The sequence below is a fragment of the Oncorhynchus gorbuscha genome, linkage group LG08 (genome assembly GCF_021184085.1).
Source record: "Oncorhynchus gorbuscha isolate QuinsamMale2020 ecotype Even-year linkage group LG08, OgorEven_v1.0, whole genome shotgun sequence".
Lineage (NCBI taxonomy): Eukaryota > Metazoa > Chordata > Actinopteri > Salmoniformes > Salmonidae > Oncorhynchus > Oncorhynchus gorbuscha.
In genome coordinates, this window is record NC_060180.1 from 12,558,379 (window position 1) to 12,571,418 (window position 13,040).

General features: G+C 41.5%; 1 protein-coding gene across 1 annotated transcript; it reads right to left on the reverse strand.

Moving 5' to 3' along the window:
• Positions 1-1,545: 1,545 nt before the first annotated feature.
• LOC124040745 (SPARC-like) lies at positions 1,546-13,040 on the reverse strand. Its single transcript, XM_046357836.1, has 10 exons — positions 12,904-13,040; positions 12,696-12,714; positions 12,419-12,508; positions 10,433-10,505; positions 9,394-9,505; positions 9,173-9,291; positions 8,916-9,070; positions 8,258-8,370; positions 2,353-2,447; positions 1,546-2,033 (listed from the first exon to the last, which is right to left on the reverse strand). Exons 3-10 carry the CDS (start codon positions 12,467-12,469, stop codon positions 1,978-1,980), a joined length of 774 nt encoding a protein of 257 aa, XP_046213792.1. The 5' UTR covers positions 12,470-12,508; positions 12,696-12,714; positions 12,904-13,040; the 3' UTR covers positions 1,546-1,977.

Here is a 13,040-nt window from a genome sequence, read left to right on the forward strand (position 1 = left end):
TAGCTATACAACATCCAACATGTGACAACAGAAAGAGGAGAAGAAGATTGTAGGTGAGTGTGAGTAAGAGTAGAGGGGGGAGGGACAACGGGCAGGACAGGAGGGTGGCCCTGTGGATCAGTTTTAACCTCCCCTGGGTGTGGGGGATGGGGGTGGTGGAGTTGGAGGTGGGGCAGGAGGTCTTGAGGTAATGAGTGGGAATGTATTAATGTAGGGGATGAAGACGCAAAGAGGGAGGGAGGCAGGGACCTCCAGGGGTGGCCCCAACAACACATTTCATTTTCACAGATAAAGGAGCGAGTCCCCTGGGATGGGTGAGCAATTGAAGGGGGGATGGAATTTGTATTCAGAGCTCCTTTCCACTTGCCGTGGTGACTGTGTTAACAGCTTGATGTGCAGGTCACTCATTAGTAAATACAGCCTGCTCTCAATTGGCTGATCTCCGATCACGCTCCTATATCTGATCAGTTTACAGCTCCTCTCACCGTCTGTTTTTTCCTCTCTTCTTTTCTAAAACTCTGATACTGCCTCCACTGGTCTCGTCTTAATCAAAAGTGACGAGAGCGAATCTGAGACATCAGGAAAAAAATATATAGTTTTTATTCTTTGGGGGTTTATCTGGGCACATTGCAAATCTCATTCCTCTGTTGCCCTGTGTCTGAGAAGCATCTGTATCTTATGTTGAATATTGAAATATCTCTCTCTATCTTTCCTCCTCCCGGCAAAGAAAAATGTGAGGGATAATGAATCCAGAGACACCAGTGGAAGTGAGGAACCCACCCCGGGCCGCGCACATCCCCTATTGATCTTTTAGAATACACACACGCACAGATGAAACAAAACATAATGAGAGCTGTGGAAAAGCTGAGGCATCAGATCAAATATCTCAAAATGATGTACTGGACTGTGTAAGGGCTGATGATTTGGCTCTTTGACCTTACAAGAGGGCATTATTTCTTCATTTCCTGCTTCCTGTTGACAAATATCATACGCCATGGCTACTATTTCCACAACATCAAACCTCTTCTCAGTTACTCTTCTTCTCCCACTTCTCTCAGACTATTCCATCCCCCTTTTGTTCTTTCTCTCATTTCTGATCCATTTTTCATGCATTACTTTACCCACCGCCATCTCTACTCCCCATTTACAGTGCATTACCCCCCTTCCATAAACACACTTTCTTACTTCCCTCCTTCGTTTACAGTGCATTACCCCCCCCCTCCATAAACACACTTTCTTACTTCCCTCCCTCGTTTACAGTGCATTACCACACTCCCCTTTCTTCCCTCGTCTCCCCCTATTATCCCTTGTTCCCTTCCCTGGTAACGGCTCCTCACACTAAGCTACCTTTCCTTACATCATCTCTTTTCTATCTCTTCCCTCCATCCTCCCTCCACCACAGTATCCCATTGTCTCTGTGAGGCTTTCACCATCTATCTCTCCCTCCACAGTAATTGAATGCTTGATCCATGCAACACGTCCTCCTGGTTCTTAATGAGCCCCTCTCTCCTCCGGCCATCCCCATATAGACACTAAGATGGTAGCCAAGACTCATAGACATTTATTACAGGCCATTTCTCCACACAGACGAATCTACAGTGGACTTCTCAAAACAAATGATGTCATTAATCAAAAATAAATGCAGTACCGAGTGTGACCGTTAGAGGGAGTAGTGGAAATATGATACAGGCAGTGGGTGATTAATTGATGCGAGTGGGTGATTAATTGATGCGGATGATTGTAGAATGTAGATAGCATTGATAAACAGATGCACATGTAGACAAATCAAATTAAAATCAAATCAAATGTTATTTGTCACATGCTTCATAAACAACCGGTGTAGACTAACATTGAAATGCTTACTGACGGGCCCTTCCCAACAATGCCGAGAGATAAAAATGAGAAGTAACAGAACATTTAAAAAAAAATGATAACACAATAATACACAATGCGAGAAGAGAGGTGTTCACATCCAGGTCAAAGGTGGTTGTCAGTCTTCATGGGACACAGCTTGCCGGATCCCATTTTCATAGCTGTCAGAGAGAGAAAGAAACATTTGCTATAATCAATTGTTGTAATCAAAGCATTTGCTGTAATCAAATTTAGTTCAATTAAAGACAAAACAAATTACTCACTAGGTTTTAAGGGTAATGGTACTGGTACTCCGTGTATATAGCCAAGTTATCGTTGCTCATTGTGTATTTATTATTACGTCTTATTGGGAAGGGCCCATAAGTACTCTTTCCACTGTTAGTCTACACCTGTTGTTTACAAAGAATATGACAAATACAATTTGATTTGATTTGATAATGTTGCATAGTTTGGATAGTGAAGTTAAGGGATTGCACCCACACATGAAGCTGTGGAACCAGATCTCTGAACGATCCACCAGACACGAGATCCATTCATGCAGGGTCACCTTAGTGTTCTTGTTATGGTCACACGACCTGTATGCAGAGAATAAACATACACAATACCACATAAAAGATTACTGTAGCTCTGTTGGAAGAACATTTATAGATAACTTTGACACCTTTTGGAAACAGACCAATGTGTCGTTGGTGTAATGCTGCAGAAAATGTACATTATCCCAGGTGTTGACAATCACAATGTAAGTAACCTAATTTATGTCCCTCTAACTCCCCTCAGTGCCTCTGTCGATCCTACAGCTATTGTATACAGTAATTGTGTGCCTATGAACCAGAGTTATACTGCTAGCACTGAGGAGGTTTGCCCCACTGTGCAGCTCACCCTGCACTATCAGCTCAAACATAAATAACATTGTCATGTCTACTGCTGATAGGTTTCCCAGTAAAGCAATAAAAACAATCTAGCATCCCAGAAAAGTGCTAAAAATTGCCCACATTAAACATACTGTATGCAGCCTAAGAAACAATGTTCATGGCACCAATAACTTGCTAGTAACAGACAACATTCATATTCTGACTATCTCTGAAACTCACTTAAATAATACATGTTTAATATATATATATATTTCACCTTTATTTAACCAGGTAAGCTAATTGAGAACAAGTTGTCATTTCCAACTGCGACCTGGCCAAGATAAAGCAGTGCGACACAAACAACAACACAGAGTTACACATGGAATAAACAAGTGTACAGTCAATAACACAATAGAAAAAAAATAAAGTCTATATACAGTGTGTGCAAATGGCATGAGGAGGTAAGGCAATAAATAGGCCATAGTAGCGAAGCAATTACAATTTAGCAAATTAACACTGGAATGATAGATGGTGATGTTCAAGTAGAAATACTGGTGTGCAAAAGAGCAGAAAAGTAAATAAAAACCATATGGGGATGAGGTAGGTAGATTGGGTGGGCTATTTACAGATGGGCTATGTACAGCTGCAGCAATCGGGTAGCTGATGTTTAAAGTTAGTGAAGGAAATACAAGTCTCCAGTTTCAGCTATTTTTGCAATTCATTCCAGTCATTGGCAGCAGAGAACTGGAAGGAAAGGCGACCAAAGTAGGTGTAGGCTTTGGGAATGACCAGTGAGATATACCTGCTGGAGCGCTTGCTACGGGTGGGTGTTGTTATGGTGACCAGTGAGCTGAGATAAGGCGGAGCTTTACCTAGCATAGACTTATAGATGACCTGGAGCCAGGGTGTAGCGAAGGCCAGCAGACTAGAGCATACAGGTCGCAATGGTGGGTGGTATAAGGGGCTTTGGTGACAAAACAGATGGCACTGTGATAGACTGCATCCAGTTTGCTGAATAGAGTATTGGCTATTTTGTAAATGACATCGCCGAAGTCGAGGATCGGTAGGATAGTCAGTTTTACGAGGGTATGTTTGGATAGTAGGATAGTCAGTTTTCACTCACTCCGTGAGTGAAGGAGGCTTTGTTGCGAAATCGGAAGCCGATTCTAGATTTAATTTTGGATTGGAGATGTTTAAAATGAGTCTGGAAGGAGAGTTTACAGTGATGATGATACAGTTGTAGCATTACAAGGTATAAAAATACAGAAATGCCAATAGGGGCGGTGTTGCAGTCTATATTCAGAACCACATTCCTGTAAAGCTTAGAGAGGATCTACTGTTAAATACGGTTGAAGTAATATGGCTACAGGTTCACCTGCCTCACCTAAAGCCCATTCTTGTGGGAAGATGCTATCAATCACCAAATGCTAACAGTCAGTGTCTGGACAATATTTGTGAAATGTTTGATAATGTATGTAATATCAACAGAGAGATATATTTTCTGAGTGACCTTAACATTGACTGGCTTTCATCAAACTGTCCACTCAAAAAAAAGCTTCAAACTGTAACCAGTGCCTGCAACCTGGTTCAGGTTATCAATCAACCTACCAGGGTAGTTACAAACAGCACAGGAATGAAATCATCAACATGTATTGATCACATCTTTACTAATGCTGCAGAAATTTGCTTTAAAGGTATCCAAATCCATCATATGTAGTGATCACAATATAGTAGCCATATCTATAAAAACCAAAGTTCAAAAGGCTGGGCCTAATATAGTGTAGTGGCCATACAATATGTTTTGTGGTGATTCCTATGTTGATGAGAATATTTTCTGGTCTGTGGAGAAACCAGATGCTGCACTTGACTCATTTATGAAATTGCTTATTCCTGTCGCTAATAAGCATGCACCTATTAAGAAAATGACTGTAAAAACTGTTAAATCAATGTGGATTAATGAGGAATTTAAAAATGTTATGGTTGAGAGGGATGAGGCAAAAGGAATGGTAAATAAGTCTGGCTGCACAAACAATTGGTAAACGTACTGCAAATTGAGAAATCATGTGACTAAAATGAATAAAAAGAAGAAACTATACTATGAAACAAAGATAAATTATATAAAGAATGATAGTTAAAAAGCTTTGGAGCACCTTAGATAAAATTTAAGGTGACAATGACAAGCCACCTGGGTCTGACAACTTGGATGGAAAATCATTTTTGCCATATCTTCAATATAAGCCTACAAGAAAGCCTGTACCCTCAGGCCCGGAGGGAAGCAAAAGCCATTCCGCTACCCAAGAATAGTAAAGCCCACTTTACTGGCTTAAGTAACTGACCAATCAGCCTGTTGCCGGCTCTTATTAAACTTTTGGAAAAAATTGTGTTTGACCACGTACAATGTTATCTTACAGAAAAACAAATTGACAACAGACTTTTAGCACGTTTATAGGGAAAGACATTCAACATGACCAGCACTTACACAAATTACTGATGATTTTCTGAGAGCAATTGATGATCAAAAGATTGTGGGAGCTGTTTTGTTAGACTTTTGACATTATTGATCATAGTCTGCTGCTGGAAAAATGTATGTATTATGGCTTTACACCCTCTGCTATATTGTAGATAAATAGTTACCTATCTAACAGAACACAGAGGGTGTTCTTTAATGGAAGCCTCGCCAACATAATCCAGGTAGAATCAGGAATTCCCCAGGGCAGCTGTCTAGGCTCTGTACCTTTTTCAATATTTACTAATAACATTGAGTAAAGCCAGTGTTTCTATGTATGCAGATGACTCTATACTTTACACGTCAGCTACCACAGCGAGTGTCACGCCCTGACCGTAGATTTCTTTTTTTGTTTCTATTTTTAGTTTGGTCAGGGTGTGATGTGGGTGGGTATTCTATGTTGTAGGTCTAGGTTTCTGTTTCTATGTGTTTGGCCTGGTATGGTTCTCAATCAGAGGCAGCTGTCTATCGTTGTCTCTGATTGAGAGCCATACTTAGGTAGCCTGTTTTCCCATTTTGAGGTGTGGGTGATTATTTTCCGTTTCGGTTTTCATTTATTCTCTTGTTCCTTTGTATTTTGTATTAATTCCTGATTAAAAGGTATTATGGATACGTACCACGCTGCATATTGGTCCTCCTCTCCTTCCACCAATGAAAACCGTTACAGCGAGTGAATTTACTGCAACACTTAACAAAGAGGTGCAGTCAGTTTCAGAATGGGTGGCAATTTAAAATATATATATTTCAAAAACTAAAAGCATTGTATTTGGAAAAACAATTGACCAAACCCTAAACCTCAACTAATACTGTGGAAATTAAGCAAGTTGAGGTGACTAAACTGCTTGGAGTAAACCTGGATTGTAAACAACCATGGTCAAAACATGTTGTGTGGTCCAGTTGTGTGGTCAGGTGCCACAAAGAGGAAAATTACAATTGGCTCTGCAGTTTAGAAAATGCTGTCATAATGCTGTACTGATAAACATTGACAATACATGTTTAACTTCATTTAAGATGGCCCTTAAATATACACAGTGACCTAACATTATTAACATGCATGTCAATCTCTTTAGGCTCAAAGTAGAGGAGAGATTGACTGCTTGTTTTTGTAAAAAGTATTGACATGCTGAATGCACCAGGGTGTCTGTTTAAACTACTAGCACACAGCTCAGACACCCATGCATACCCCACAAGACATACCACCAGAGGTCTGTTTAAACTACTAGCACACACCTCAGACACCCATGCATACCCCACAAGACATACCACCAGAGGTCTGTTTAATCTACTAGCACACAGCTCAGACACCCATGCATACCTCACAAGACATACCACCAGAGGTCTGTTTAAACTACTAGCACACAGCTCAGACACCCATGCATACCCCACAAGACATACCACCAGAGGTCTGTTTAAACTACTAGCACACAGCTCAGACACCCATGCATACCCCACAAGACATACCACCAGAGGTCTGTTTAAACTACTAGCACACAGCTCAGACACCCATGCATACCCCACAAGACATACCACCAGAGGTCTGTTTAATCTACTACCACACAGCTCAGACACCCATGCATACCTCACAAGACATACCACCAGAGGTCTGTTTAATCTACTAGCACACAGCTCAGACACCCATGCATACCCCACAAGACATGCCACCAGAGGTCTGTTTAAACTACTAGCACACAGCTCAGACACTCATGCATACCCCACAAGACATACCACCAGAGGTCTCTTCACAATACCAAAGTCCAGAACAGTCTATGGGAGGCACACAGTACTACATAGAGCCATGGCTGCATGGAACTCTATTCCACATCAGGTAACTGATGCAAGCAATAGAATCAGATTTCAAAAACAGATAAAAATACACAGTGAACAGCGGGGACTGTGAAGAGACGCTCACACAGGCACAGACACACACATACACATGATAACACACACTTAATATGTTATGAAAAGTGGTATGAAATGCCTTTATGTTGCTGCACCCCAGGAAGAGTAGCTGCTGCCTTAGATCCTTAATAAATACAAATACACATAAACAAACCTACTATTGCAAATACACACACACACATGCATGCATGCACACACACAGACACACACGCAAACGCAAAGGACTTGCAAACCAACACATCTGCATACAATATGAACAGACTGACATTTGTCTTCACCCACACAGAAACATTATCTTTGAAGGGTACCGTTTCCATTTGTGCTAATCCACACACAGCGGGAAGCACAGTGGGTAATAAACATTATCATCGCTGGGAATAGGTTGACATTGAGCCAGCCAGCCCCACTCCCACAAAACCTGTCACTGCAGACTGGCAACACACACCAGCTTTATGACTGAGGCGAGAGAGAGAGAGAGAGAGAGAGAGAGAGAGAGAGAGAGAGAGAGAGAGAGAGAGAGAGAGAGAGAGAGAGAGAGAGAGAGAGAGAGAGAGAGAGAGAGAGAGAGAGAGAGAGAGAGAGAGAGAGAGAGAGAGAGAGAGAGAGAGAGAGAGAGAGAGAGAATAGATTTAGTAGGGAGGGAAGAGAGGGATGAGGACATGGGTTATGGAGGAGGGAGTGTTAGAGGGATGGATGAGATAGAGAGGAGAGTGTGATGAGTGGGGAGGTGGGTTGGCTGAGTAGTAGAGGGAGAGGGGGGACTCACAGGAAGGGGGTTGGCACAGATGATGTCTGCTGAGGATGGGGTGCAGAGAGAACATGAGGATGGGAGGTGCAACATGGAATGGGGGCGACTGACATTTTAATCCTTTACATTAAGGAAATCATTTGACCTTCTCTTTACAAATAGGTCATTGCCCCCAATTTCACATTTTTCCATGACGTCCTCAAATTATCAGTTGAATTTGAATTGATTTCCTGTATTAACTGAGATTAAAGTATATTGACAGTTGGCAACTGATAAAGACAGGGATAAACATAATGGGGATTTGGACATGTCGTAATTTGTATACGGTGCATAGAGGACAAGAAAGATTAAGTGTAAGCGTGTATTCAGAGTGGGGCTCACTGGAAGAAGGAGGTAGCACAGTGCTCTAGAGGCATTCTTTTGTAGCGTAGCTTCCTCAGGTCTTTCCGGCTCAGCTTTCCATCCTTGTTCTTGTCCAGCAGGCCAAACCTCCGCTATACAATTCGGGAGAGAGAGGAGACATCGAAGCAGAGAAATATTGAATGACAACAATGAGCTATTCACCCCAGCACTCCTAGTGCCAATTTACCTAAATTGAGGATGAACAGTCTAGAGAGAGAGGGAGGAGGACAAAGCTGGGTTAAAGATGTGGTTAGTTGAATAGATAAAGGGAGGGATAGAGGTCAGGATGGCAGGAATGAGGATATAATATTACCACCCAGTTATCTTTCTTATTGAATCATTTAGTGATTATTGACTAAGTCTATTTATACTGGGGTTCCTGAATGCTCCCTCATTCTGAGTAGTGGAAGACCACACAATAAGCTACACAGGAGCTTTTCAACCGTAAATTACATCTGCTTCAGGTAACTAACAATTTCACACCACAACACAAATCAAAGTGCTCTTATGCCAAAGTGCTCTTCATGCTCTTCAAGTTAGTTCATGATAAGTGTAATCAGGTGCGGTAGATCTTGCGAACACTGCAGCCCTCCAGGACCAGAGTAGCCCAGCTCTATTCCTCTGTCTTGTCTGTTACCTGGGCTAGTTGGGAGCGCTGGGTGTGGCTCAGGCAGCTCTGAGGCGGGGCGTAGGGGGCGTAGGACTCTCCCATGCGACTCAATAGGAGGAACCAGTCCATGAGGCGGTATGGGAACTGGCCATACTCCTCCTCTGTACAGTTTGCCTTGGGAACTTGGAAACAAATATGAGCAAGCATGAAGTGGAACCTGATCTTGAAGAAGACTTATTATGTAGGTATAGTACTGCAGTACTGTGTGTGTTTGTGAGTCCTACCCAAACAAGGCCCTTTATGAGCCAGTCCAATGTGGCGTCTCTTGCGGCAGGCTTCTCTATGCAGCAGACACTCGTTCCCATAGGTCCTTCCCAGAACACTGCACACTGGTGCCCCCTGCCTGCACACATATGTCATTACAAGCACAATGATATACTGTAGTGCAAGGCACCTTTCTTTATCACTTGAATACAACTTAATTAAGTTTGTGGTGTGGCCCTACCGTGGGCAGATCTTAGGACACACACACTTTGGGAAGAGGACTCCGTTGTCCTGCACCACCTGGCACCAGGAGCCCATTGGACTGTGACACTTCAGAAGCTCACATAGTAGGACTTGCATATGGATAGATGGAGAAATGGAGAGGGAGGGAGGAAGGGAGGGAGGTGGAAGAGACTTCATGCTTTGAACATAAAATCGGTCGATACAGAACTACAATGGGGTTATTTTGCAGTCCAAACAAACAAGGTCAACGTGTATTAAACATCCAATTTCACTATACATGTGTGCAAATGTTAAAAGATATGTTCATTTGGGGGCATTAAAACCATTTACTTGGGTTACAAAAGGTTAATAACAGAGAAAGTGTTACTGCTTGACAGACAGTGCCTCTTTGCCAACATTACCAATTTGGTGCTTTTAGGGTCAATGATGGCAGACTTACAGTTGAAGTCGGAAGTTTACACTTAGGTTGGTGTCATTAAGACTCGATTTTCAACCACTTCATAAACTATAGTTTTGGTAAGTCGGTTAGAACATGCATGACACAAGTCCTTTTTCCAACAGTTGTTTACAGACAAACTATTTCACTGTATCACAATTCCAGTGCGTCAGAAGTTTACATACAGTAAGTTGACTGTGCCTTTAGAAAACAGCTTGGAAAATTCAAACCTGACTCAGTTACACCAGTTCTGTCAGGAGGAATGAGCCAAAATTCACCCAACTTATTGTGGGAAGCTTGTGGAAGGCCACCCAAAACGTTTGACTCAAGTTAAAGAATTCAAAGACAATGCTACCAAATCCTAATTGAGTGTATGTAAACTTCTGACCCACTGGGAATGTGATGAAAGAAATGAAAGCTGAAATAAATAATTCCCTCTGCTATTATTCTAACATTTCACATTCTTAAAATAAAGTGTTGATCCTACCTGACCTTAGACAGGGAATTTTTACTCTGATTAAATGTCAGGAATTGTGAAAAACTGAGTTTAAATGTATTTGGCTAAGGTGTATGTAGACTTCCGACTTCAACTGTATCTCACCTGGGTCCACTCTACCCAGATATGGTCTCAGACTGCTCTCAGCCTGCCATTGTTTGCGCTGGGCTCTGCCTCCCTGGAACACATAGAATTCGGGGGCAAAAAGAGACAGACTAGTCTGTTATCAGTTTGTAACATGGAATAAACCTTGAACGTGTTTGTCTCTTAATGCTGTGTTCTTTTGAAAATGCTGTACTAGTACAACATATTGTAGGGCCTAACCACTCAACATGAGTAGATAACCTAACTTCTCTGTTTTGAAAACAGACTTTTGTGTTGAATTATATTTTGGGTGGTTGGGTTCTCAGACAAATAGAGGCCAAGCAACAGTCAGGACCTTTCCCAAATTTTCAGATTTATCTTCAACCATGATAAATCTGTACATGCCTGACAGTCTGCCACTGATAGCAAATAATTTCAAGAGAATTCAAGTCCTTTCACTGTTCGTATTGAAGCAATGTAAATTGATGACTTGTCTCCTCTATAACCCCTGTAGTGTATGAAACCCTGACTGGCATAGAATAGCCCCCACTGCAAGGGGGGGGGGGTGCTCCTCACCCCCCAAATCCCCACTATCCTCAATCCACTACTATGGTCTTTGTAGTCTGAGCCAGACCCACATCTGCCCTGAATGCACCTGATGAGAAACAGGTGCAATCCCACTGGGCACACACCGGGCACACACTGGTTGAATCAACATTGTTTCTATGAAATGACGTTTCAATGAAATTACGTTGAAATAATGTGGAATGCACATTGACGTCTGTGCCAGTGGGTTGTGACCCAAAATACTGGAGCCTCAGCTCCTTTAGCTCCTTCAGCTCCCAAAACCCAATTGTTTCATTAGTCCATTTATATAGTTGATATAGTCCCCAAAATGTTTTGCATGTCAGCAATCAAGTTTTCAAGATATATCACTTTCAACATACAGAAATACAGCTGGCATGATGTCACGCCCTGACCTTAGTTATCTATGTTTTATGTATTATTTTGGTCAGGTTAGGGTGTGACAAGGGTGGGTGTGTGTGTTTTTGTCCTGTCTAGGGTTTTTGTAATTCTATGGGGTGTTGGTATGTCTAAGTATTGATAGGTCTATGGTGGCCTGAATTGGTTCCCAATCAGAGACAGCTGTTTATCGTTGTCTCTGATTGGGGATCCTATTTAGGTTGCCATTTTCCATGTTGGTTTTGTGGGTTATTGTCTATGTGTAGTTACCTGTCAGCACTTGTGTTATATAGCATCACGGTTGTTCAGTGGGTTTCTGTCATTAAAAGAACAATGTATGCTTATCACGCTGCGCCATGGTCACATCAATGTGACGACCGTGATGCATTTTGCATCATGTGATTTCTGTATTTTGAAAGTGATCTTAAACTTGATTGCTGACATGCAAAATATATTTTTACTATATTAACATTGGACTAATTACACAAATACCAAAAGCTAGTTTTGGGTGGAGTTTTCCTTTAACATGAATTTATTGCCTAACAACTCCAACTCAAATCCATCTCAATAACAAACAGAGGAATGTTGATTTATCTCCAACTCATTTCAACATGTGGGAAAATGTCTCAATGTGTATGCTACATCAAGTTGTTCTATTTCAGTAAAGACTTACTATTTTTCCTTCAGTTGTTTTGACATACCAAGTGATTTCCTCAGCTAAACACTTTTACCAGGTGCCTGGCTGGATATAAAAGTATGTGTTGACGTCTATGAACATTCTTCAAGGTATAAAAGTCCCAACTTTCCGTCCTACTAGAGACGTATTTAACCAGATCAAAAATGTATAATGTTGCAGATAGATATATAATGAATAGAGCTGACAACATTCACTATTCGACATGACAGACCATAGACTGTGACAGACAAGCAATTATATCTGTTCTACAATCTTCTGTAACATTTCTGTCTGAACTTTCTGTAACATTGCACTCTCCTGAACAGGTCCCAGCCTCCTAATGTAAGGAGGAGAAAGGTTATACTCACCATGGCCAGGTCAGGGTGAAAAGCCAGGACCAGCAGAAAGAGCAGGTTCATAGTAAGGCTGAATGCGAGAGAAGAACGTTTCTAACAGTCCTGCATGAGAAATAAACCAAACAGAACTATTTCTTTGACATGGCCAATTTATGTATACTACTTGTATATCAAATGAATTAAATAAAACAATTTCCTTTTATATGATCCACTGTAAAATAACCCTTACGGAAGAGTGAAAGTGAAATATAACTTTGAGATATATGCTTGGACAACATACACATATTACCTTATTTGGTGTAATATCCCTCCATTATTCACCAGTCATTCGAATCATCCAGAAAAAAAACAATGAGGCTCAGTCAAAAGAAAGCAATAATGTCCAATTCCTGTGCTGTAGGAAGGTTAGGTTACATGGACAGGAGGACATTAGCCATCAACAGAGGAAGTCATTATTTGGAACAAGTCATTTTCCCAGACAGCTTCAGAAATCTTACCAGAGTTTCACTTGCTTCTATCCTCTGTTGCTCTTCCGCTTGCTGTTCTGCGTCTTGCCAGCTGCACATATTTCCCTCTCCTTTACCCCCGTTCCTTAAAGGGATCTGTTTTTAAGTTCTGCTGCCTATACTTTCTC

What these genes read in the sequence shown, in the direction of transcription:
- LOC124040745 (XM_046357836.1), bottom strand. Translation starts at nt 12,469, where the DNA reads ATGAACCTGCTCTTTCTGCTGGTCCTGGCTTTTCACCCTGACCTGGCC. An exon ending in TTCACCCTGACCTGGCCATG is followed by an intron (nt 10,506 to 12,418) that starts GTGAGTATAACC and finishes TATGTGTTCCAG; the next exon opens with GGAGGCAGAGCCCAGCGCAA. An exon ending in CTGGTTCCACAGCTTCATGT is followed by an intron (nt 2,034 to 2,352) that starts GTGGGTGCAATC and finishes TCTCTCTGACAG; the next exon opens with CTATGAAAATGGGATCCGGC.